General features: G+C 39.1%; 1 protein-coding gene across 1 annotated transcript; it reads left to right on the forward strand.

Annotated features, from left to right (window-relative positions):
- Positions 1–2,557: 2,557 nt before the first annotated feature.
- Positions 2,558–24,545, forward strand: GK5 (glycerol kinase 5). The gene is made up of 16 exons (XM_059479012.1): positions 2,558–2,689; positions 3,755–3,848; positions 6,842–6,917; positions 7,334–7,427; positions 8,422–8,553; positions 9,561–9,636; positions 10,277–10,338; positions 10,426–10,499; positions 10,819–10,879; positions 11,987–12,113; positions 14,799–14,903; positions 17,243–17,328; positions 18,543–18,646; positions 19,968–20,027; positions 22,222–22,355; positions 23,430–24,545. Exons 1-16 carry the CDS (start codon positions 2,558–2,560, stop codon positions 23,564–23,566), a joined length of 1,554 nt encoding a protein of 517 aa, XP_059334995.1. The 3' UTR covers positions 23,567–24,545.
- The last annotated feature ends 1,993 nt before the right edge of the window (positions 24,546–26,538 follow it).

Below are 26,538 nucleotides of genomic sequence, written 5' to 3' on the forward strand. Positions count from 1 at the left end.
GGGAGTTAGGTGTGCTGGGTATGTGGCAGTTCCATCTCAAGGTCTCTTGCATCATCCTATAAAGTCTATCTATTGCTGACTGAAACATGCCAAGTGTGATGACATTACTTATAAATATTCAGTTATATTCAGTATAAATCATGGTAGGGGTTTTGCTGTCCCTGCTAGCAGTGTAAGATCTTATTGACCCTGATGTTCTGCCATTTGATTGGTTTTACTGAATAACTCTTTCCTTTGCTACAGCATTGTACAGGTCCCTGGAGTGCCTCCACTCCTTCATTTGGTTTGATAAGCCAGTAAAATTAAGACCTGCCATGCTTTTCAGAGAGCAAAGCAGCTGAGGATTTCAGCAGAGAAAATGCAGAAGAATGGGACATGGCTGCTGAGGTACTTGGTATGTGACCCCAGGTGTGCCAGCTCCCTCTCTGAGCAGTGGCACCCCCCTGCCCTCACCCAAGCAGGAGGGCTCAGGGTGCTGGTGGGGGTTATGCAGGCTTGTGACCAGGAAAGTGTCCATGCAGTTTCACTTCAAACTGAATCTTTGTTGCCTGTGCTAAAATGAACTTGAGGCTTTTGTGCATATTAACAATAAGATTTTTCTCTGAGGGTGGCAGAGGTTTTGGATAGACAAAGAGTGCCTTGTGGGAATGAGATTATTTATGACCAATATAAACCAACACAGATAAGTCATGTATGGACATGCTCTGCACATATCAAAGCACATTGTGTCTTTTATTGCATTCCTTTTATGGCATAACAAACACAACAATAAGAAATTTGTATTTCATAAGCCTCTCATAAATTAAGCAATTTTAATACATGCTCTCTATGATTGATGATGACTAACATTATGTATGCATTGACACTTTGCAGGTTGGTTAAGGTTATGTTTTTCCACACATCTAAGTTCTTTGTTAACATATTAAACTGCTAGAAGAAATCAACTTTACATGGCCACTTCCATGCAATCAAAAGGGTAAGTGTTTGTTACATTAGGAGTTTGTGAAAGAAAAAGGTAACCTGCATCCATTTTCTTTTTGAAGTTTTGCTTAATCTTGCTGTGAGGCAGGCCCTGCTTGTATTGATACTGTAAAAGCACAAAGGATACCTTTTTTAGATAGATGCCTTTTTTTCTTAAGGCTTCTTAATTTTTGAATGTTTGTACAGGTTTTAGCCTTTTATACCAGTTACACATGTTGAATCTTATTGAGGTAGCTTTCATCAGAAGTTCTAAGTAATTATTATTATTATGCTGTTAGTTTTGATAAATTAGTTTGAAGAAAAGTACTCTTTGTCAGAATGTGAAGTACTTGGTACCTCTGTGACATACATCTATTAACTGTATGTCAAGAGATAGTCAAAGAGAATAAAAAGTCAAAGAGATTGTGATTTTGTAATGTGTTGTTCCTTAGGGAAGAGAGGTAAAGCGCTTGTTCCTTGGCTTTCTCTCTCATGTGTCTTCACGTCCTCATGATCTGCACCTTTGTCCCAGTGACCTCTGCGACTGCCCATGTGAGGTGAGAAGCCTCTTCTTACTGTGGCTTTCACTGTCAGTAGTATTCCTGGTTTAAAGATCCAGTAATGCCAGACTTATCTCACATAATACTGTTCATACTGCAGCTTTTTTCTAAGAGGGGCCTAACCAGAAGTGCAAGGGGGAAATATTTTCAATGTGGTTTTTTTTTTTCTTTTTCTGCTCTAATTAAATGAGTTTAAACTAATTGACTAGTTCTTCTGATTACATTTGAGTTAAAACAAATTTCTACTGGTACTGCTTTGGGGTTGAGCATTTTGAATTTTATTGGTTTACTGTTAATATTTCTGGTTGTTTCTGTTTGAAAATTACCCACCTAAAATTTTTTAAATTATTTTTAATAATAATAATTTTAATAATTTAAAAATTACTCATCAAGGGCAATACGGGAACATTTCTGTCACAAACTCTGTTTCAGCAGTAGTTTTAGATGCTGTTCCCTCTATAAATCAAACTGATGGCATCAGTGAATTGCTGCAGCTCATGACTTTGTGTAATTATGCGTAATTTGTTCATGGATACTCAGTGCCTTCAGTGACAAATCCCAGGGGAAAACATAGCTCGTTTAGGGTAAGGAGAAGTTGGGGTCAGGCACTGATCACGGGGATCAGCATCGCACCGTGGGCATCTCTCCCCGGGGCGCTCGGGGCTGAATTTGGCAAAGCCCTTTACACTTGGTGTTTAACTAAAAGCCCTTTTTTACGTGCATGTGGCAGATTTTTGTAGAGACTGCACAGACGAAACGCGAGGCTCCGCTTTCGTGTTCTTGCTGTGTCTGTGGGATCCAGGGGCCGGGGCCCGGCCCCCCTGGCCGGTGAGGGCGCGGCGGGCGGGGCCGCACCGCCCGCGCTGCTCCCAGGCCGCGGCCTGGCCGGCCGCCCCCGGCGGCGCCACCTGCCCGCGCGGCGGCCCCGCTGCCTGCCCGCGCCCATAGGCCGCACAGCGCCCGCCCCCGGCCGCCTGTGGCGGGCGCGGCCGCTCGGCCGCCCTCACTCCGCGCTCCGCGCCGGGCCGCGGCGGGCGATGCCGTGCGGGCAGCCCGACAGCGGGGCCGCCGCGGCGCGGTACGTGCTGGGGGTGGACGTGGGCAGCACGGTGGTGAAGTGCCACGTCTACGACCGGGCGGCCGCCGTCAGGGGTTCCAGCCACAGGAAGGTGAGTGCGGGCGGGTTGCGGGGTGCGCCCCGGTCCGGAGCGGGGCCGAGCGGCGGGAGCAGCCGGGGGCAGCACCTGTCTCGGGAGCCGGGAGGGGCCGAGCGTGCTCGTTGTGCCCCGAGCGCTTCCGACCTGCGGGGGGTGCCCGTCGGGGTTCGGCGTTCGCAGGCTCTCCGCCAGCTCGGCTGGTCCCGGTGCGCGGGCATCCCCTGGGGCAGGGCGGACAGGAGCGGCTCCGCCTCCCGAGGGGTGAAAGGAAACTCACAAACCCCGACCCCCGCGGCACCGCCGTAGCTCTCACCCGCCGTTACTTCGGCATTCACCCCCTCCCATCCTTCCCGGTTGCCTTACCTTCGGTCGCTTATCGACTAATCTGTCTGAACAAAACCACTGTTGTTAGTAGGGCATAGCTGAGATTTGTATAGGATTTACGTTTGCACGCGTCCCATCATGTAACAGCGCTGTGTGAAGAAGTGTCAGCATTAGAACGTGAATTTCAGGCTGCTTTTGGTTAGTAGTGGTTGTGATTTTAGGATCACGGCAATCTCCAGAATTAACTTTTTTTACTGTTGCCTATTGCAATGAAAAGCTTGCAGCGAGGAGAAGTGTAAGAAGTCTGATGGATTTCAGAGATGGAAAGGGCTGCTCTCGGTGGAGCTGACCCTCCCTGGCGCTGGAAGCTCGTCTGACAGGTGATCCCTGCTCTGCTGTTCTGCCACTGAGAAGCTCAGAGGCACCGACGTCAGAATTAAGCAATGCAACAGAAACGGCTTTCTGAGACACCTGCTTTCCTTTTTGCAGCTCTGGAAGGGGTTTTACAGGTTCCTTTTTTCCAAGAGGTTGGGACTTCCTTATTTCAAGGGGTTTGAGCTTCTTTATTGCCCCGGAACAGAGGAGGTCTTCTAGAGATCACACACCCACGTTGAACAATGTTTTAAAAGTACACTGTTGTTTCTACTCTTACAGGAGATTCACAAAATGAAGAACAAAACAAAACAACCCAAAGCCAAATGTATTTGCTGATTTCTAGGGATCATAATAAAGCTATTTGTGTTTCCCAAACAGGTAGAATCACTTTATCCTCGTCCTGGATGGGTTGAATTAGATCCTGAAGTGCTATGGAGTCAATTTATTGGTGTAATAAAAGAGGCTGTACAAGGTAAGGGCTTAAATTTGAGAAATTATTTATTTATAAAAATTAGTAAATTTAGTTACTTGGATAATAAAACTATTTTTAGCTGGTACTGAAAATCATCACTGGGCACAGGCCTATAACATGCTTTAAGGCCTATTCAATCATTATGTAAATTAGTGTTCTTCAATTACCTTTTTCCTTTCATTGGGGCCAGATTAGATTTGAAGTAGAAGCAATGTGAATACTTGATTTATGCATCAGTGCCAGCACTTTGTGGCTCCAGCTTTTTGTATATGCATCCTTCCCCAGTGTCTGTTCCTCCAGATGCCGCTGTGCAGGAACAGAGAGCTGGCTTGTTCCCCTTCCAGTGCCCCATTGTTCTACCACCACTTTGTATGTATGAGTGAGAATGAATGCAGGATGCTGCAGAGCTGGGCTCAGTTGATTGCAACCTGATATTCCTCCTTTTACCATTCAAACTTTAAGTGATTCTTACTGTCCTATCCTGTATTACTGTTCTTTTCTATTTGTACTTTAGCCTACAAATTCCTAGTGCTCCACACACTAAATACATACAACTCCTTTTTCTGACAAACCTCTGATGGGTTTTCCCCCTGCTTTTCTGGATGCTGCTCTAACCTAGTTCTTGCTCTCTACAACTTTCACAGCTTTTGTATTAATCTGCCTCCAGTGTTCTGCCATCCATCCTCGATCACCTGTGCCATGTTGATGCTGTAAACCTGTCAACTGGACAGGTTGCCTTCCCACAGTGCCCCATCCTCCTTCGCCTGTGTGTGCACATTGCACCCTTTCATTCAAGTCATTCAATTCCTCCTGTTCAGCCCCTCTTGCTTGGTCTCCAGTGTTGCTCTGCCTTCAGGCTTGGCTCATGGCTAAACTGCTTGTCCCTTCCTTTGGAAGGCTGCCTAAGGAACAGGGAAAGTAAATATCACCAGGTGTAAACTGAAGCTGATTATTTTGGGCTCTTGGTTTGTTCTGTCAGCAGCCACAACTATTTGGTCACAAGAACAGCAATGCCACCTCAGCCCCCAAAGACCTTCCTGTCTTCCTTCATTTCCATTCTGTGGGAAAAGTCAGGAAGCAAGACTTTTCAGCTAGTTTTAAAAAGGGAAGATTTCCTTGTGGCCAAGCTGCACCCATTGTTGGCAAGTCATTTTTAAGTGGGTGTGTAAGTAAGCATAACTCAGTGCTGTCAAAAGAAACAGTGCCACCCCTTTTTTCCAGAGGTCTCCTAGAGCAGGGCAGCTTCCTGAGTGGAATCACTGTCGGGTTGTTTATGCCAGCAGAGCTTCACCAGTGTTTGTGCTGACGCAAGCGAGGGTGTGGTAGCAGGGGCAGGAATGAGTGTCTGGAAGCAGAAGGAGCACAGTGACACTGGGGTTTGCAGAGCTTATGGAGCTAAACGTGATTCCATGCACGTGTGGATGAGCTGCTGCAGTTCAGTACCACCTGGTGGTGGAAACTTCTGGCTGCATGGTCTCAACTCTGTCTCTTACTGTGGCACTCCATCCAGAAGGCAGCTTAACTGAAAAATACCCATGTTTGTCTTTAGGTTTGTTTTTGTCTGTAATGGAAGTCAGCTCCACTTACGTGGGTGTCTCGAGAGTATGATAGCTAACACAGGGAAAGTGGTGGGACCATGCAGATTGTGGAGATGGGAAGGAGTAACACATGCCAGCAGTCCTTAGTGAGCTGTGAAAGTGCTTGAAAGCTCTGCCTTTGCCTGACAAAGAAATAGTGCTGTTCTCAGGCCACCCACTCCCAGGTCCCCCTCCTGTATCCTCCTGCTACCAGCAGCACTTGTGCAGGCAGGTGGAGCAGGTTGCCTTGTGAAAGCGCTGGTTTAATTCCCATCTGATGGAGGAACTGATAGCACTGCTGGCAGGAATGCAAGGAGCCGGTGTAAGGGCAGGGGCAGAAGCACAGGTAGAGTTGGGCAGCACAGATGTGCCCTTTGTCTGTGAAACCCCTTCTGTAATTGTCACTGAGAGGGTGCGGGGTGTAGAGTCTGCAGTACATGCTCACACAAATGAGCAACTTTGCACATGAAAATTAACATGAGAACACGTATGAGCAGGACCTACTTAACCTGGGACTTGTTCAAAGAGCTGGATTGAGAGCCCTTCAGAGTAACAGTACTTAGGACAGGGTGGGTAGACTGTAATTTAAGTGGAAATTTTTTAATGTGTGTTTTCTTGATGTAATTTTGCTTCTGTAAGTATGGCTGGAGGTAATTAGCAAGCTGACCAGAGTTGCTTTGAAAATAGCTATGGACATATTCAATTATTTACACTTATATTAGAAAAAATGTTCTGTAACAGTTACTTGAAGGTAAGGTTTACAGCAAAATTGGTGTGTACATTTTTGTACTTCTGACTTTAAAGTATACTTTGTTGCATTCAGTGGTACCTGATTTAAGCAAGATCTTTCTTAGGAATTTTTTAAACGTTGCTTAAGAAATATTTAAAGTGAGACATGTCATCAGAGTGATGCAAAAAGTTATGATGTATTCATATTTATCTATTTACTGCCTGCAGGATCAATCTAGTTTTGTTTCTTTATAGAAATTCTTTCCCTAAGTCTGTAAAGGTACTTTAATTGGGGCTTTTGCTCACATTCATCCATGTGAAATACACATTTTAATGGATTATGTGGACATGTGTCATCTGCCTGCCTGTCTCTGGGATTGTTCATATAAAGTATCAGCAGGCCTTTCAGAGGGTGGAAAGGGTCTGTGTGCTTTTGCAAAATACATAGGTTTGTTTATCTGCTTTGGAATCAATTGTCTGACTCAGAGCTCTCTAACGTTTCACTGCCCTTAACACTTAGTTGAACTATATGTAGCGATTTATATTCTCTTCTCATAAACTTTTTTCTCATAAATTACTTTCCTAAATAGTCCATAGGTTTTATAGTTATACTGAAGAAGTAATATTTTTCTTTGCTTCTCCAAATAAATTCTTTTTTTGTGATTGTAATTTATTTTTGGTTTTTAGCTGCAGGACTTCACATGAGGCAAATTGCTGGTCTTGGCATCTCCACCCAGAGAGGAACTTTCATCACATGGCACAAGTATGTATGTTGTGTATTCTTTAAAATGAATTTGTATTCATTTGTATTCATAGACCGGATGGCAGCAGGCTGTAGATGTGTTGAACTCAAAAGTAAAACTTGTCAAGTCACTCATGTTCTCTTGTGCTTGCACAGCCACACCTTAGAGCTGTTCAGAACAGATCGTGACTGTGTGGCCTTTTTGTTCTTTATGCATTGGAAGAGATGAATGCATATGTATTTTTAATTCTGGTGAGAAGTCTGACACTCCCAATGTCTGTATGCTGATTTAATAATTCCTCAAATCCACCAGGAGGATATGCAGTTATTATGTGAACTAACCTAGTTTGTTGTCCTGACTGGAAATGGAACATAATGTTGAATGTTTTGGGCAATTTGTGTTCTCTGGCTTTAATCGTTCAAATACTGTTTTTCAGGAAGACAGGGAAACCTTTTCATAATTTCATAAGTTGGCAAGACTTAAGAAGTGCTGAACTTGTGAATTCCTGGAATAACTCCCTTCTGCTGAAGGTAAAACTGCATTAATCTAGATATTGCTTGGATATATTACATCTGTTTAACTCTTATGACAAGTAAGGGCACTATATGGAATACTGCAAGTGTCCTGTTCACATGGTGATGTGATGTGCTGTAGCCATCATTTAACTGAGCAATGAACATTTCACTGAGTAATATTGGCATGGAAGATAGTTCCAAGAAATAAAGTGCAGTACTGGTAGCCTAAAGTAATTATTATGGAAAAAGATACCTGTAGGTCTAAGGCTCATTTTGTTACTTTTTAGTCTGTCATATTAAAACATGGAATGTTGACACCACTACTGCATGGATTGTGGATGTAGTTAGGTCTGGATTGGAAGTGGTTTGGACTTTTGGTTTCTTGGCTTGTTTTTTTCATGTACCCTTTGCTCTGATTATCTATAGGTGATACATTTTATGCTGTTTGTGGCTTGTGCTTCGTACCTTTAGAAGAGAAAGATTTGTGCCAAGTCCAAAACCAGAAGTTAGTTTTCCTCTTAAATGGAAACTAACCAGCGCAGTCACAATAAGAAATTAAATTATAGGGTTTGCCAGTTACTTCTTTTGTGAAAACTTGATTAATGATTAAATTTTGGTAAATCTATTAAGTCATGATTGAGCCTGTCAGCTGTAAGAGAACTTGCCCTGGAATAACAGTGTGTAATGCTGCCATCCACATCATGCATTGTGCTCACAGAGGTGACCAGTGTTGGCAGTGCAGAGCAGTGGCTGTCAGTGCTCCAGCAGAAGGTGCTCAAGCAGCCTTGCTTAGAGCAGCTGCTCTTTCCTGTGGTGTGTGTTGCAGGAAGGCTGTCTGTTGATATGAACATCCTTACATAATCCTGCTCAGGGATCCTCTAAAGGAGTTTTAGCTTTCTGAATGTAATGTCAGTAGCTTTCATCTGTGTTGTCATCCTTTAAAGGTAATTGATCAGTAACCTTTAAAGGGCAAGATGAAAAATTGAGTAACTGTTTTCTTTTGAAACAGGTAATCCATGTTATTTTTACAGTGCTTCATTTCTTGACTGGGAATGATCGATTTTTGGCACCCAGTTTTCTTACTTTTTCAACACATCAAGCTTCCATGAAGTTGTCATGGGTTTTTAAAAACATACATGAGGTAAGCTGGAAAGGGAAAAGCAATAGATTTCTTAATGGCTTGCAACTATGAGGTGTTCAGGGCCAGGCTGGATGGGCTTTGAGTGACCTGGTTTAGTGTAACATGTCTCTGCTCATGGCTGTGGAGTTGGAACTCTTTAAGGTCCCTTCCAGTCCAGGCCATTCCATGACTCTGTGACTATTGGCTGTAATTGCTTCAGTTTTGTCTTGCTCGTTCTTCTCAGAAGAAGCAGGAAGGATTTTTTCTGTGTTAATGTTCAAAGCCTGTCTACCTAAATAGTAACTTACATTTGTACAGATTTTCCCTCTCACTCTGGAAATGCGTAGTAGTAAAAAGCCTTCTTCATACATAAGCAACATAATAAAATCATCTTATTTCACTTGATACATTTATACAGTTAGTGATTGTACTTTGTTTTAAAGCTGTTTGCCCTCTGGTTTTGCATGATGATTTTACTTATTTTCAGTGAGACCTCTTCCCTTTCCATTCTGCATTATTCCAGAATGTTTTGCAGTTTCACAAATAACACCATACTGCACAATTCATTTTGCATTTTGGTGAATTGGAAAATGCATGTGGAATAAGTTGTGCTGGATTAACCTAGTGCACTAATGAGCCCTGATCTATGTGTTGCTATATTCATTGCTCTAATACTCACCATGCAGGACCTTGTTTTCTTTATCTACCACTGTTTCACCACTGTTACAATTGTAACTGTAAGTTTCTTTTCATAAGGCTATGATGCCCCTTCAGTGGAAGATCAATTGCTTTTATTTCCTTAGAAACAGCTGTAAAAAAGTGTTCTTATTTTCTGTTAGGAGCATGAACTTGTAGGATAATTTTAGTTAAATAGCCAACTCAGCCTTTTTAGAAGAAGAGTTTACAATCAGAGACTTATTTTCTGAGGACATTCTGATTTATCATGAAGACAATAATAAAAGAAATCAATAAATATTCTTCTCTTATTATACCCAGTTGTAATTTTTTATCATATATTTTTTTCCCAGGCTGAAGAAGCTGCCAGAAAAAACAACTGCTGCTTTGGAACGGTTGACACGTGGTTACTGTATAGATTGACTAAAGGTGAACATTACAGTTCCTCTTAAATATCAGTAAAACACACTGGAATCTAAGAAATTATGTTCATTACTTGTCATTTATATATCCTAGAATAGATACTTTTTTTGCAATTTGTGCTTTTGTATGTTCAATAAAAATTGTAATGTATTTCCTGTTACAAAAAGAACTTCTGAATAAATTATTCTTTGGGCCTGTTGGAAGGGAAATATTTATTCAGTGTAATCAGCCTTCTAAGAGTATAAGATTTAAAGAGGACTAACAGAGCTAATTGGTGTTGATTGAAGAAAAGTACCTGTGAAAGCAGAAGAACAAAGAATTGTTAAAAATGTGGAAGAATTACAAGTTTCTATTCTGAGTACTAATGCCTGAGAAATCCCATTGTGACTGTGATGCAGTTGGTGTGGTGCTGTTGGCTGTTCTAGACAGGTTCATGAGAGGAAACAAGGTAATTAATGTGTGCACAGTGTAGTGAGCAGCAGGTAAAATCTCTGTGCTCATTGTATCACGGTGATTTTGCTCATTCACACTTGATTTATATTTCATGGGAGTCAGTGAGCTATTTAAATATCTCATTGATTCCCATGAAATATCTTAAATATTTGGATGTCTAAAAATCTTTCTTTGTTCTCTGTTTTCATGCTAGGTTCTGTGTATGCTACAGATTACTCAAATGCCAGTTCCACAGGCATTTTTGAGCCCTTTACGGTATGTGCTGTCCCAAAGAATGTCTCTGCTATTTATTGTGCTTCTCAGATGCTTCCTAATGTTTTTACTTTTTCCATTTCACTTCAGAAATGTTGGAATCCCACTTTGTGTAATCTACTTTCTATTCCAATGTCTATTTATCCACCAGTGAGAGACACAAGGTAACTATGAAGACATAATTAAAAGAATATTATAACTGTTAAATTAATTGCTAAATTAATTATGATTAATTATTAAATACTAAATATTCTGCACAGGCCAAATACTACACACGTACACAAAAAATATTTTTACATGTAGTTATACCTTATAAGTATATGAAGTCCAAAACTTTTTTACTATGTTTCTTAAAGTGATAGTTTTAATGTTTTGCTTAAAATAAGTCAGTAGCATTACCTTTTATGTGTGACCCAGACCCAAGCTGTATGTACCTAGATTTCATTTTTACAAAAAGGTCATTTTAATGTAATTTGTTTTAAGCTTCAACTTCGGATCAACTGACTCTGAAATATTTGGGGTACCTATTCCAATAATGGCAGTGGTAAGTGAAAATATTTTCTTACATCTGTGTGTTTATATTCTGTTTATTTGGCTTTGATTTAGTACTTGCTTCTTTCATTAATATTCTCTATTGATTCTCTGTGATTTAGCTACAATAGAATTGATGGTTGAATTTTTCTCCAAAAACCCAGTCTACAACCTTAGGGAGAAGGAGGAGAAAGGAGCAAGAAGGGATTTCTAGAGGTTGAGGTCCACTAAGGTTGTGTGGCCACATGATTAAATTCTGAATGTAGGACTCTAAACTCTGGTAATGTGTGTATCTGGCTTAAAATCAGTTGTTCTGTGTAAAGTTATGCAAGAGTCCATTCTGGCTTGACTTCAGTGAGACCAAACTACTGTAGGAGTGTTTGCTAATAGATCCACTTGTGGTACCTTCTATGCCTTTTTTATTTTTTGCTAAAAATTAGTGGCAAATAACATGCTCTTTCCTCAGTAGTTAGAATTTGGATAAGAAAACCTAAAGTGATGATTTGGAGCAAAATCTGCTTGAATTGAGCTAAATGAAAAAATGTCCCCTAGCTAACATGAATTTGTCTTGTTTTAAAGGACTGTGGACTAAATCTAGCTGTAAATTTACTGTTTCACCAATGCAAAAACATAAGTAAAAATATTTAATAACCATAATCATGGTTGAAAAATGGAGCACAGAATAATTTGGTAGAGGAGGGGTATCAAGGAGAAAAGAAGGCAAGACTTCAATACTTCAACTTTCTATTTGGAGAAAAAGGAATTCAGGCCAAGCTACTCTGTTCTGCTCCTTGGGATTGCAACTGCCTGGTTTATCCTTGTTAAATATTAAACCACAAAATACTTCTTTTGTTTCCATAATGTTTTTCAGTGTTGCAAGGAGTCCTTCAGATACTTCACACTGTGAAACTTGGTGTAATTTGATGCCAGTGATAAAATTGACTGTTGTAATGGCTGCAATTGCTTAAGAAATTGTAAATGAGTCCTGTCTGAGTGCCCAGTTCCTGAGTGGTCACTTATATTCAGAACTCCAAAGTGTTTGCAGAGATATTTTCAAACCCAGCATTGCAGGTTGGTGGTGGGTAGCTAACTTGTCCCGTTGTTTTTGTTGGATTGACAGGTAGCTGATCAGCAGTCAGCCATGTTTGGAGAATGCTGCTTTCACCCAGGAGATGTTAAACTGACAATGGGAACAGGTGGCTTCTGGAATGTCAATACTGGAGAGCATCTCTTTGCAGCACGGGGAAGTAAGACTGAAGTTTTGGTTTCAGGGGATTTTATTCTTTCAGCTGTTCCTTGATAGCTGCTACTGCTGAGGATACACAAAAGAATAGCACAGAGCTGTGCTTTTCCTTCAGTCTATAAGTGTTCAAAAACAGCTTGGGAGTTCTTTAAGAAGGGAAGACTGTGGAAAGTTTGAATTTTGAATTCATTTTACATGAAGCAATGTAAATTTTGGTTATCCTAAAGTAAGCTTCTCAGGAAGAGAACTTAATTAGCATCATTAGTAATTATATCTGCTACCTGCATCCCTCCTGTTTTTTTTTTCCTTCACCTGTTCTTCATAGCAGTATTGTACAGGATAGGAGAAAAAAGGGATTGGTACTCTGGCTTCTCACATCACAATGTTGCAGTGAATCATTGCACGTTCCTCCCCTTGAGCCCTTAAGCATTGAAGCACATGCAAGGAGCTAATGCAGGGTTAGAAGCTATAGGTTTTCTTTTAAAATGGGCACCCCAGTGTGTTTCTAGTGTTTAAAACTTTGTCATTCTGAACATCTGTGGTCTGTCAAGTAATTTGTCAGAGATAGCTATTTGTCATGAGAGCAAACACTGAAGATGACACTGAAGTACATTTGCCTACAGTCTCTCTCTGTCTGTCATATTTTTAAAGAGTTACTAATTTCAGGATGTCTGCTGCTTAAAATGGAGTGAGGCTGGGGAGGAGGACAGCAGTGTGATAAAGAGAATTTCACCAGCTCAAGTCTTGAAGGACATTGGCAAATACATGAGATGTGTCATGTATAGGCATTCAATTGAACTGAATAGCATAGGCATTCAATTCTCTATGAATGCAAATGCTTTTTATGCTAATTAATTATGTCATTATTATGATATTTTTACTTAGGAAATAATACGTATGTAGTCTGTTAAAATGTAATAGCAAAAAACTTGCTGTAGAGTTTTTCTGTTTAGCTATGGTATTCTGATAGGAGTTAACATCTAAGGCAGTGCTGTGAAACTTTTACTGCTTTAGGCTGTTACTTTTGTTAAAATTATTTTCCCTAAGTTCTCTGGCTGTTGTGGGGTGTGGTTAGTGGGACAAGTTAAGTGCCTGCCTTTCTCAGTGCCCTGGGCATGAAATGTAATGTGTTCAATCTTTAAAGCTGATATATGTATTTAAGACTGCAAGATGAATCCCTGCAGCATCCTTGTGCAAGCTATTCATTAGCTGCTGTTCTAGTTCCTGGTCTACATTTAGCTCCTACATATAACAGTTCAAAAAAAAGAAAAATAAAGTAGTTCCTTCAAGGCCAGTCTGTCTCACAATTCAATGATGGAATCATGTTGTATAGGTTTAAAGCTCCCTCTGGTAGTCTGAGGGTTCTTAATACCTCTGGTCATGCCAAGTGTCATGGGGATCCCTTCTCTAGAGGCAGGGTTATGTTACCCTGCTAGAGACTCTGGTGTGAGCATCCTTAGGGAGGCCACATGATGTCTCTGTCCCCAATTAGCTGCTTTTCTTTAGGATCTTCAGCTCAATTAATTTTTTGGGCTTTTTTCTTTGTGGCTTTACTTTTAGTAAGAAGTAAAGATTTCAAGGGACACCTGCACCAGGATGATCTGGAGTTTTATATATATATATATATATATATATATATATATATATATATATATATATATATATATATATATAATATATATATATATATATATATATACACACACATTTCCCCTTCAAGAGACAAGTACAGACTCTAATCAGTGCTGCTGATTGTTCCTGCAGTTTCACTGGGACTCGCACACAACTCATTTGGACACATGCAAGCAAGCTGGAAATGATTCTGTGAGGAACACAAACATCAGCAAAGTCACTTTGAGAAAGCAGAGAGAGCCCCTAGATCCTTGTGGTGCTTTTCTGGTCCTTGTAGAGGTACAATGGGACTTGTTTATCTTTGTTGCATTTTCCATGATCTCTGAGTCCTCAGCAGGTCTCCATTAAGTATGGGCACTTCCTTCACTCCAACAGTTACTGTGCCTGATTGGGTGAGGTTGTTGCAGTGACCACTGACTACTGGGCTTCTTATCTAGTGACCTGAAAAGCCAGTTCTCTAGCTGAAGTGTAGGTGAAACTTGTTTTCTTTTTTGCTTTCTGTTTGAGGAAGCATTGCATATTAAACAGGGAATTTAAAAGTACATCACTTTCATCCTCTTCTGTGAATAAGATCTGTACTCCGAGTTTGTGTTACTTTTTTTGTGTGTATATGTCTGTTTCAGTTTTGTGTTTCCCATCTGAGAGACAAGCCCTCATGCTTTATCTTTTGGGGGAGAACACTCTTCCTTTTTAGAAACCCTTGGGGAAAGTTGGATGGACTTAAATAGAAAAACACTGATAAATTTTTAGGTATGCACGATTTCTTATATAAAAAATAAAAGGCACAGATAGATCTTCAGTTTAAAGGTGTTTTTTGGTAATTTGATAGCAATTTTTTAAGTTAACTTTGGTCTAACAACCTGTTACTCTGTTCTCTTGTTATCCCATCACTAAAGTTTTAAACAGTATATTTAACCTCTACCAGTGACTTCTTTAGTTTGAATTCTACAAAGAAATTGACATTTTCTAGGTGGGTTTATTGTGAGAGATGTTTGTGTATGTTATTCTGGAAATATTTATTTTAACTGAATGTTTTGTTTCCTGGAAAATAATGAAGGTCTTTATCCACTGATCGGTTGGAAGATTGGGGAAGAAGTTGTTTATTTGACCGAAGGCTCCATATCGGACGTTGGCACTGCCATAAAATGGGCTCTGGATATAGGTAACTTCTGTCATTTTACAGAGGGTGACATGTATAACTGCTTAAGCTGTTTTATGGGTTCATAGTTGTGTTACTGGATTTGATTTATTATTCATAAGAAAAGGAAGTAACCTTCATGCTTTGGACAGCAGAAATGCAGAGTCTTTTTAGTAAGCAATCTACTGAGGGTGTTTGCTGCAGGGAGTTGGGTTTGCACAATCATCTGCAGTCTCTACCTCAGACCATCCTACCTAACTAGGCTTTTATTTTCCTGAAACATTTTACTCCTCACTTGCTTTTGAGAGGGCTTGAGCTATACATCTCATAGCTAATAACAGGTTTGATTTATATGAAAATAACATGAAGAACTTTGCAAGTAACTGTTGCTTCATGTGGAAGTAATGTGCCTTTTGGCTGTTACTATTTTGTAATGAAAGGTTTTGCATTCCAGTTTAATGACAGACTATGAAAATACTAGCTATGTAGTAGGTGATGTTCAAACTTACTGATTGTTTATAGAACTACTGTTCTCAGTATTCTAATTCAAGCTTCAAAATTTACTTGACTTACTTAGAAACAGGGTATTTTTTACTAGGATGAGAAATAAGTGATTAATGTCTCAAACTTTGGACTGTCTGGGAAGGGTTTTCCTCACCACAAGATTCCACATTTCTCGAAGCTTTAGATGCATGTGTACATCTATGTGCTCTGGTATGTGCCCCTAAGGGTTAAGTGTGACTCAGATTGGTCCTCACATCTTGATCCAACGTTTGACTAAGCCTAGAGAGTAAAGCCACTAGGCTTTGGAGGAAGTGACTCAGTTCAGTACACAGTTCAGTGCTGCAGACTCCAGTGTCAGTGCTACATATATATAAGCTTGCTACTTCAGATTCCGTAATTAAAATGGGTAATTATCCATATGGAACTTATCTGTACTTAAAATGGATATTATTGGTATACGCAGAAGTATAAAGGATTTTTAGCTAGTCAGTAGAAAAATGATCATGACCTACAGTTGCTACTGTAGGAAAAAAAGGGGGGGAAGTTTTAGAGATGGGATAAATGAAAGGCAGGCTGCTTTAAACTCTGTAACAAGTAAGGCCTTTATTTTCTGAAAATATTGTTGCAGAGAAGCAGAATTCAGAAACTTTTATCAGCTTTAGAGAATGGAAAAACTTTAGCTCTACAGAAGGAATTGGGCGAAAACACAAGGTAAGCTAATGGCCTCAATAAGGGTGGTGAGGCCCAACATGGATGAAGATGAGACACAATAGTGGTAAAGGTTTGGAAATAGTAATTTCTGCAGCAAGGCAAACTTAATTTAGTAGACTTCGTTTAGTGGAATCCTATAACTTCTAAGAATTTTTAAGAAGTAGTAGTTTGTGGAATTTCAGCATGAAGTCAGTCTTAGTTACTTTTTGATTTTCTGTCCAGGCATAGAGGTACTATGTGTATAATTCAATAATAGCAAAGACATCAAGAAGAAAAAAATGTGATTTAGATTTATTAGTCTGAGCTCAGTAGAATCTATAGTTTTCCCACAAATTCATAAAGGTTACAAAGGTAAATTGAAACTCCTGATAAATTACCAAGATGGGCTTTTCAAAGGTAAGTTGAGCTAGATTAAACTAATTTACCTTTAATAGGAAAATTCATGTTTTTTAGACAAGAAAAAGCAATATCTCTCATGTACAGAAGACCTCTAATTTTCTGTAAAATCATGTTATGTGGCCGCATAAGGACATAATTTCTTAAAACTGTGGAAGAGGGATGTTAGTACAAGAGTTTCATGTGGGTGAAGAACAAGCTAAAAAGAAATGTCTGTAGAGTTATGAAAGGAGTCATCTGGCTGGACAGAGAATAAAAGCAGTGTTTATCCAAGAGGCATTATTGTGATAAGAGGTGATGTATTACCTCATGTGTCACTTGTAAAGATACTAAGAGTGCTGATAAAATATGGGTATTAAGGACTTTCTGTGTAGTTGTTAGGTGGTTGGACTGACAGTAACAACATGGGGGGTGGAAAATATGTTCTATGAATCTAAGGTTTTAGCACTCTTAGGTGCCATTATCATTCTTAATTCCCATTTATGTCTTGAAGATAAAAAGGCTACAGCACAGCAGATAGGAGAGGATCCTTTTGAGTTTAGTCTTCATCTGAATTTGGGATTCAATAATCTGAGTTTCGGATTATTGATGTGACTGGTGGACATGAAATAGAGAAGAGATTGTCTCCCTTAAAACATGTAGTTTGAAAACATTTAAAAGGAGTAATCTGACTCTAAATGTTTTTTCTTAGTGAAACAAAATGAAGAAATTGAAGGAAATAATAACATCCTACCACCTGTGTATCTTTACAGAACTTTTCACCAATGTAGATGAAACAGCAGAAATGGCACAGAGTACTGCTGATTCTCAAGGTGTTTGTTTCATTCCAGGTTTTCAGGTAAAAGTATTATTAATAAAATCAAGATTATATTTTAATAACCCAATTAGAAATTATTTTTTTACATTTTAAAGGTAATAATTTACATCTTATCACGGTATTTATTCTGTACTGTTGAGGTTCTTATTGTCTGTTGCTCATCACAATATGTGAAGGCCATTGTCATATCAGAATGGTTAAATGCCATTCCTCCCCTTGAGAAAAACCAAATATGAAAATCAGTGATGAACAGATAGACTGAATTATTTTCCCATAGTAACACAGACAACGCCTGCACACAAAACAATGACACAAAACAATGTCACAGCTTTTCTGCTATGAAGGGCAGAGCTTTCATTGAGACAATACTTCTAATCACTGTTACAAAATAATTTATTTTATTCTGCCTTTTTTCAAGGTGTAGATTTGTAATTCATCAGAATATTTTATAGTATCTAAATATTAGCAAGATTGCAAGTCCTGGTGTTATGAAAAGCAAAGATAATACTGTAGCCCTTCCCTGGGGATGATCCAGCTCAGTATAAGAGATTTCTCTCTTAGAAGTCTTAGTAACTGTTTGGCTTCAATGATACGAGCTCATCTCAGTGTGTTGCTGAAAGTTTGAATTAAGCAAGGTCAGTTTGATCATTCCCAGGACTAGTGGTTTTTTATGAAGAACCTTAACATCTTTACCTTACCTTTGTCTAAGTTCTGTGTGCTAATGGAACAGAGCAAAGAATTTTATTTATTCTTCAGATAGCCCAGCTTCCTTCAGTGTCACTGATAACAGGCTGTAGTATACATCAATAAAAGGTATTATTGTCCTTTCCAGTATTAGTTTTAAAAGTCAGTTCATCTTTTTTTCAGGAGTTCAGGAGGGGGCATGTGTGAAATCTTGTTAGAGAACAGCAATATGAGTAATATGAGTGTGCCCTGTCCTAGACAATTGGTGTACATTTTAAATGTATTTTAAAGGGAAATTGTGTGGATTAGTCTTTTCTAGTTTGTTTTATTTGGAAGAAGTCACTTAAATGTTTTGCTGTTGAAAGAAGCAATTTAAACTGTTTGCTGAGTAAGCCAAAATAACACTACATGCCTCTTACATATTGTTTTCAATTTTCTTCTTCCACTGCTGCCTGTAATTGTCGTAAGTTATTTTTTTCTTACTCTTTTACTTCTTTCACAAAAGCCTACAAATATTATTCACTGAATTCATGGTGACATCTTTTCTGCAGGTTTCTGGGGATGACCCATATTTATGTGCCTCTTTTATGGGGCTGAAACCTTCCACTAACAGGAACCACCTTGTTCGAGCTATATTGGAATCTGTAGCTTTCAGGTACTGCTTGCTAAATTATCTGGCTTCTGTTTTCTTATCTTTGCTTTTATTTAGATCAGCAGTGTTAAGTGGATACATGGGCTTTTGCAGTTTGTACAATACAAGTACACTGGAAAGGAGTTTTAGCTGCTTCCTTTTTTTAACACTTTACAAATAAATTTTTGTATATTTGTTAGTTTAGAGTTTTTGTCATTAAGTAACCATATCGAGATTCTTAAATAATGTTGTTTTCTGCATGTTTTGAAAGTGTTTTCTGTTTAAAGTTTGTCCTTCCTCACCTGACAGTGTTTTGTCAGAAACCGTAGTCCTCTCCAGCTGTGTTTAAAGTATCCTTGAAGCTGAAAGTTTTATATCAGCTTTTGTTTAAAGTTTGAAATTTTGGTGTTTTATAAAACAAAGTAATAGGCCTCTTAAAAGTTTTAAAATATGTGAATGGACAGCAGCTTCCAGATCTGTGAAGGCTAAAGATGTCACTGCTGGTCACTGCTGATGCCACATCAGTATGTCACTGCTTTGCCATCCCCCAGCATGGATTGAGCCTGGCTCACATTGTGCTGTGGCCAGTTAGGGAGCACTGATTGATTCCTTCCATGTAGTCAACAGCTTTGCTTTTGATGCCTTAGAGGCATCACTTTGAGCTTAAAAATCTCCTGCAAAGAGCTCAGAAAAGATGTCTGGAGCAGGACAGTATTCTGAATTGCTGCAGCTGGTTTCTAATGGATTTTCCTTCTGCATTATAAGCCTGAACATGAGATGCTAGATGTAATTTCTGAATTAACTTATGGGTGTCTTGAAAAGGATGTTAAGAATTTGTCTATCTGATTCAAATACTGCATACAAATAACTGGGAAAAAAGTAGAGATCCTTTGTGTGTAGATTTTCTCCCATTAAATGAAATGGTTTCTGGAAAAAGTCAGCTTGGAGGCTTCAGATATTCCCCTTACAGAATAACTGGATAAACTCCAGTTAGCACTGTTGGCCTACTTTCCTCACTCTAAGCCACTTGTTACACATCAACAATTGCATCTCTAGAAACCTATCAGTAACTTTCAGTGGGGAAAATGAACCTTCTACAGTGACTTGCTATAAAATGGGCCATGATTTAGCCATACTTTGCCTTTGCAACAGTGACAAAGACCAAACATCAATTTCGTTGGCTTTGGGTTTTTCATTTATGCATTCTAGAAATGTTCAGCTATTGCAGCAATTCTAACAGAACTGAGAGGCCTTTCTTGCCTTGCATTTATTTTCTGACTACGCAGATACTGAAAACACTTTATGGGATATATAATGCTTAATTCAACTAAATATTTTTTTAAAGGAACAAACTGCTTTATGATATCATTGTGAGGAAGGTGCACATTCCTCTTCGAACTATTCGGTGAGTTCCCCAGAACTTTTAAATTCAATATGTGAGAGTTTGATTTGAAACAGGTTTGAACTTCATTATGCATCTTCTCTTACTGTAAAAATTCTGCTATTTAGAAGTAGATGATTTCCAAGTCAAATGTTAATGTAACTTAAGCAGCAGTAGAGTGTACCCACAGCTATTGGCATTGGTGATGGTTAGTGGGGGAGTAATGAACTGCTCTAATTATTAAAACAAAAATTAAAAAGAAGGTATATCCATGTTTTCAGGTAGCACTACAGTGCTTATAGCAATGCCTACCACAAAGGTCATTCTACCCTTTGTCATCATTCTTTCATACTGACATTTTCTGTGCTAGGTCTTTCACATGCAATTTTTGAAGACTTTGGTTAGAACTGGTTCCTTTTGTGAGGGAAAGAGAGAGATTAGTTTTAGACATCAGTTTTCCTTTAATCTTTGAAGATCTATATCAAATTTAGTGAGGCAGCTGTAATCCCTAGAAAATGCTTGCACATTTAGCTGAATTAAACATTGCTGGAAGACCACATTTCACATTTTGGTAGGGACCTTCTCTGAGCACACGTTGTCAGAAGCTCCGGCCCTCTGAGGCTCAGAAAGCTCTGCAACAAAATTCCTTCCTCGGGCAGCCAGGGGTCAGCATGGCACTGCAGTCAGGAGCAGAGGTGAGCGTTCCCATCCCTCCTGTGCCTCTGCAAGGAAGGCATGTCAGAATCAGGCTCTCAGAGGGAAAAAAGCAAGAATACAGAAGTGGGAGGAGAAAAAAGTTTCTGCTTTCCATTGCGTATTGGGAGAGACAAGGCAAAGGTGAAAAAACAGCCAGGATTAGGGGTTTAATGAAAAGATGAAAAGTACCAGAACTTTGATTACTTAGGAAGCTTTTTAACATAGAAAATTGCATCAAAGAATTGAAAAGTCACATTAAAAGTGCAAACTCTTAAAAAACTCTTGAAATATGGGAATTATGGAAATACAAACTAGGGAGCATTAGAATTCTGATTCCATTTACCTTGCGAAATTAACCTTAAATTGTATGACCATGTTATTTTTTATTCATGGATATAAAATTGCAGTTTTATATAGTGTCTGTATTACTTAACTAAAAGCAGTAGCAATTTAGCTTGTGGATTAAATATTAAAACATAATGAGACGCACTCATTATGTGTGTGGGGTTCTCAGTAGGGTTGCAAACTGCTCTGCCATCCTTATGTCCACACATCTTTTGCATCTATCAATTACCTTTGATTTTTTGTTGTTGCTTTTATCCCATAAACTTATTAATTTCTTTTTTGGCTGTTTTCCTGTATTCCTTGTTCCTTCCTGATTTCTGGGCATTGTTTTGATTAGTCCTCAACAGGTTTCTGTTACTTCTCTTTGCTTGTCTCAACACCATCAAGGAAAGCTCAGAGAAGGAGCCCTCAGTCTTAATCCACATGTCCTATAACTAAAGAGTTTTATTACCTAGCACTTTCTACAGCAATAAACACTAGAGGTCTTCTCTGCACCACATTTGATAGAACAGCAGCTCCATACATGGCTGGTACTGGAGTACAAGAGCATAATGAATCTATCTAGGACATTTCAAAGATTGCATTTTGTTAGACTTATTTTATTTGCAAGAGTAATTACTTCGAAATCTCAGATGATTAAAGACCAGCACTGATAAGTTCTCGTTTTCCCCATTAAATTGGTCTCAAAGCAGGAAAATAGACAGATGGAAGCCTCATTCTGAACTTCCTCTTAAAAAGAAGCAACTGTGAAGGCATCTTAGGTAACTAATACAAAGATTTAGTATTGAGGAGAACTGTACTTTTCCAGATCTGAGAACACATGAAAGGTTTGTTTGATGTTGTCATATTGTGGTGGTAACTGTGTAAAGGATCTGTTATAAACCCTAATATTTCAGCCAAGATGATGCATAGTTTTAAAAGACAGAACTTTGAGAGCTTTTGATAGAGTCCTGTGTCCCTGTTTGCCTACCATTCCTCTCTAAGTTTATAAACTTCTTTTTTCTTTTTTTAGCACCTTGTTCTGTCCTCTAAATTTACCCATAAAGTGGAAATGCATTTGTGCATGAGTGACAGGAAGATTCATGCATAAGTGTGAAATACCAAACGTTGTTTTCTGAAATGCTGGCAATAAGCACTTAACACATTTTTTTAACTACTTCTTCCCTTCTCCCTGTAGAGCTGATGGAGGTGTCAGTAATAATAGTTTTGTCATGCAGATGACATCAGATTTAATTAATAAGAAAATAGAAAAACCTGCAAACACAGAAATGTCTAGTCTTGGTGCAGCTTTTCTAGCAGGCCTTGCTTCAGGTACGTAGACATCAAAAATACTTTTTTCCCCTATATAATGCATGTTGTAAACACAATAGAAAAGAGATCACACAAAAAAAAGGCATAACTTCAAATAATTGTAACCCCCCCCAAAGGATTACTTTAGCCATTTTGGTAGGAATCTAAGGTAAATGGTGTTTATGTTTCTCTGTACAATACCATTAGAAGGATGTATTGCTAGAGAAGAAGGGTGAGCCCTGTCTTTGCTGCCTCCTCTTCCTTGACTCAGACATTCCATGTCCATCCCCATACTGGTGCTGGCTGGGGAAGGACCTTGTGGCCAGGGAGCCACCGTGCTCACCTGCAGCTCTGTCACTCCCACTGAGGCTGTCTCCTGTGCTCTGTGAGCACTGCCTTTATCCTCTGAGGCTCTCACAGAAATGGAAGTACAAAATTAATTATTAACAGGAAAAACAGCTCTACCCACACAGAATTGTTTCATATTGTTAACCAGACTGAAAGCTATAAAGTGTTGACAGTTTTGCTTAATATGCACCTACAAAACATGTTTTTGTTGAAGTGCTTTGATCTGTAAATAATGCAAATGAAGGTAAAAACTATGTGCTTCAATAAGACTTATTCAGCAATTAAAAGTGCAAGAAAGCTGAGACCCTTGATAGACAAGAATGATTTAATAACATCAATTGATATGAATCTGTAACACCAGCTGTTTCTTGCTATTGATACAATTTTGAAGACAGTAGGAAAGCAGCTAAGTCTTGGTTTCTGTGGCCCTTCTTCATTGAGAAGGACCTGCAACCAAAAGCACTTTGTGGATGAAACCTAAGGGAGCTTCAGTGTACCAGAGCTGTTCTTTGGAAACCATCCCAGTTAAGCAGATGCGCTGTTGTCAGGATTCCAAACAAATGGATCCTACTGGAAAGGATTTTCACAATATTAAAAATATGCTTCTCTCTGAGAAAGTTGCTGGTAGAGTAAAAAGAAAAGTTGTCATTATTTCTTACTGTGTTTCTGCTTTGGATCTCTCAGATTAAAACAACTCAAAAATAACATATTTGCAGTTGAGCTGGAGAATGAATTTTCTATTTATAGGATTTTGGACAGACAAAAAACAACTGAAGAAGCTGAGGCGAGTAGAAGCAGTGTTTGAGCCCCAAAAGGATTCAGAGGAATACAGACCTGCTATGGATGCATGGCTGCAAGCAATGAAACACTCACCACACCGGTAGAAATTTGTATTTTAATTTTAGAAGAATTAAGACAGTTTAATCATATTTTATAACATCTTGACATGAACAGGACAGTAAAAAACCATAACTGAAATTTGTGATGGTGTATTATAAGTCGTGTGGTATTTCAGTTCCCCCCCTGCTGCTGGATTATTTACCATACTGTACTGAACCTTCCCATCATCCCTGTGGCAGCTGTGGTCCAGCTGCAGCATTTGTGTCCCTTCAGTGACCTCCTTTGGGTGGCCCAGCTGCTCAAATCCTACCATGTACTGCCCATGGGCCGTTCCAGCTGGGATGGGTTTTTCACTGAGCAGCTCCCCTCCCTTCAGATCTTTAAAATCTTGCTTGTGTTCATCATCCAGGAAGGCTAAAAGGCACATTGACTCCCCTAGGCATTGCTAAGAAACAACATGATTGTTGGGGCTGGGTTGTGAGGAATTCAATCGTGTACAAAGACATTGTTTGGCAGTAGCCTGTTACCACCTTTTGGTTGACACTGGGTGCTGTGATCACATTATTTGTGCACTAGATCAAGATGAAATACAAAAGCAAATAGGCTTTTAACACTCCATTTAAAAAATCCAGGATTTTTGTAGCTGATACTTTGTAGCTAGCTTGTAGCTCAATTTTTAAAAATTTTATAAAGACCAAAAGTAATTTTATCTGCAGTGGCCAGCACAGATACATTAAAACTAGTTCCAGGTATTCTAACTGGTAAATATCTGTACTGTTAGTATCTTCAAGGCCATTTTAAAATCCTATTATTAATAGCTAAAAGGGAGTAAAAAGTCTATTTTTGATGCTATAAATTACTTTTGTATTTTTTAAACGAATAAAATATAATTAAAGAAATGTGTAGTTAAATATTCTTATATAATTGCTTATTTCAAATACTTAATTATTGTAATTTTCTCAGGGTTATGTGTAAATCAGCTTCCAAAATGTAAAATGATTAAACATTTTAATTTCATAATAATACCAAGTTCAAGCTGTGGGTGATTTATTCCATAGACACTGGAGATAAGAAATGTTTACAGATTTAACATCATTGAAAGAGGGCTGAAGAACTATAATTCATTTTCTTGTGCTGATACACAGAAGGTCAAATCAGACACTATTTCCTTAGTTTCCTTCAACCATGTACCCTGAGTTGGAGCATCTCCTCTAGCTGTGTTCAGCCTCCATCTCATTTACTTGCCAGCCTTAGCTTAACGTGCCATTTTTCTTGTTCTTCTGTTACATTCTGCCCTTCAACCTGTGCTACATCTTGGCAATTTTCTTTTCTCGGGGTATCTTTCCAATTCTCCTTAACCTTCTTTAATGTGAATCCTTAAATGAAACACAGAAGTGTGTCTGCTGATATCTAGTAATATGCCAGGCTGCAGTGCCAAGACTCCAGTATTAAGTCCTTCAAAGAGATTCCCTCCACTCCTCCTCCTGCTGTAAGGTAAGATTCTGCAGTTACAGGATATGTGAAACAATTGGTTTGCTTTAACACCTGTATTCAGCTTGGGATTTTGCTCTGCCATCGCAAAGTCACTGCTAAAGAAAATGCTCATCAGCAGGAAGGCTCTCTCTCTTCAAGGCCAAGAAGGAAGGCTTTAAGTCTGGCACTCCAGGCAGAAGTTTGTGCCTCAGTCACTGCTATTCTACATTTTGTTCTTACTTCTCAGGGAGTTTAGTTTCATCAACATCTGCCTTTGATCACCTACTGCCCTTTTGTGGAAGGCTCCTTGATTAGGTTCTCTTGATAGCCTGGAGGTTTAGCTGGGCTGAGCAGGCAGTGCTGCAGTGCTCCCAGACAGAGCTCTGACAGGAGCTGAACCTGATCCTGTTCAAATCACTGCTGGAGGCAACTCTGCACCATGTGCCTGATGCTTCACTTCCATGTGGTCGTGGTTTTCACCCTGGACATGGCACAGCTGGAGAGAGAAGATATCCAACACATTATATATTCCTCTTGCTCCAGGTGGTATCCTAGAGGACGCACTCTGGATAACCATTTTACCACTGTCACTGTTTAATTTGAAGCAGGAATTTAAGCTGTTTTTCTTTCACTACCCTCAAATTTACAGGAGGGAAACTTCACTACAAATTAAGGATGTGGAAAGGCCTTGGTGTATTTACCAGCTGAACCTTTCAAATGGCCTGCAGAGCTGTGAGTTCTGTTGTGGAGAGGTTCAAAGTAGGGAGTAAAGCTTTGGAACAGAGGGGTGTCTGGAAGTCTCCCATGATGGACCCCCCTTTGGAGATCAGAGCATTTGCCACGGCTTGTGACGTGAAGTTGCCCAAGGACTGAGCAGACAAACTGACATTTTGAAGAAATTTGATTACTGATCAAAGTCTTTTGCTTATCTTTTACAAGAAAAATTTATTTATCTTCCCAGGAAGTCCTTAATGTGATATTATCTAAAAGTGGTACCGATTAATTGATAATGGATTTGTAATAAGCTTTGGATATATTTTTACAGGTGCTGTGCTGTCCCAATTTTTGCTGCACAGAAGGGGATTAAAACCATTTTAGAACCTCACTCATACTAACTTTTATTAAAAATATGACAGCTTTTACTGCTGTCTTTTTGCTTGTATGTAATTTTTTGTCTCAAGGTTTTTTTTCATCAGTTTGGAAAGTATATGCAATTTTACATTTTCTCTCAGCTGAGTTTGATAGTAAAGGTAACAATACAAAATTACAAATATTAACTAGTGTGCAGTTTTGTCATTTTAAGATACTCAATTGAGATTTAATGTTGTACTTGGATTGGACAGCAGTGCAGCTCATTGGCATGTGAAGTTTGGCAATTAGTTGAGATGTGTTAATGATCTCTGGGCATTCTGCCTTCACAGATCCCACCATGCTGATAGCAGATAACGTCATATCAGTTTGGCAGTTCATTCATAACATAGAGCTCTAGTAAATATGTGTGGACTGTGTGGCATGAAAAGTGATGCCTCATAATAATCCCTCT

This window comes from Ammospiza nelsoni, chromosome 10 (assembly GCF_027579445.1).
Source record: "Ammospiza nelsoni isolate bAmmNel1 chromosome 10, bAmmNel1.pri, whole genome shotgun sequence".
Taxonomy (NCBI): Eukaryota; Metazoa; Chordata; class Aves; order Passeriformes; family Passerellidae; genus Ammospiza; species Ammospiza nelsoni.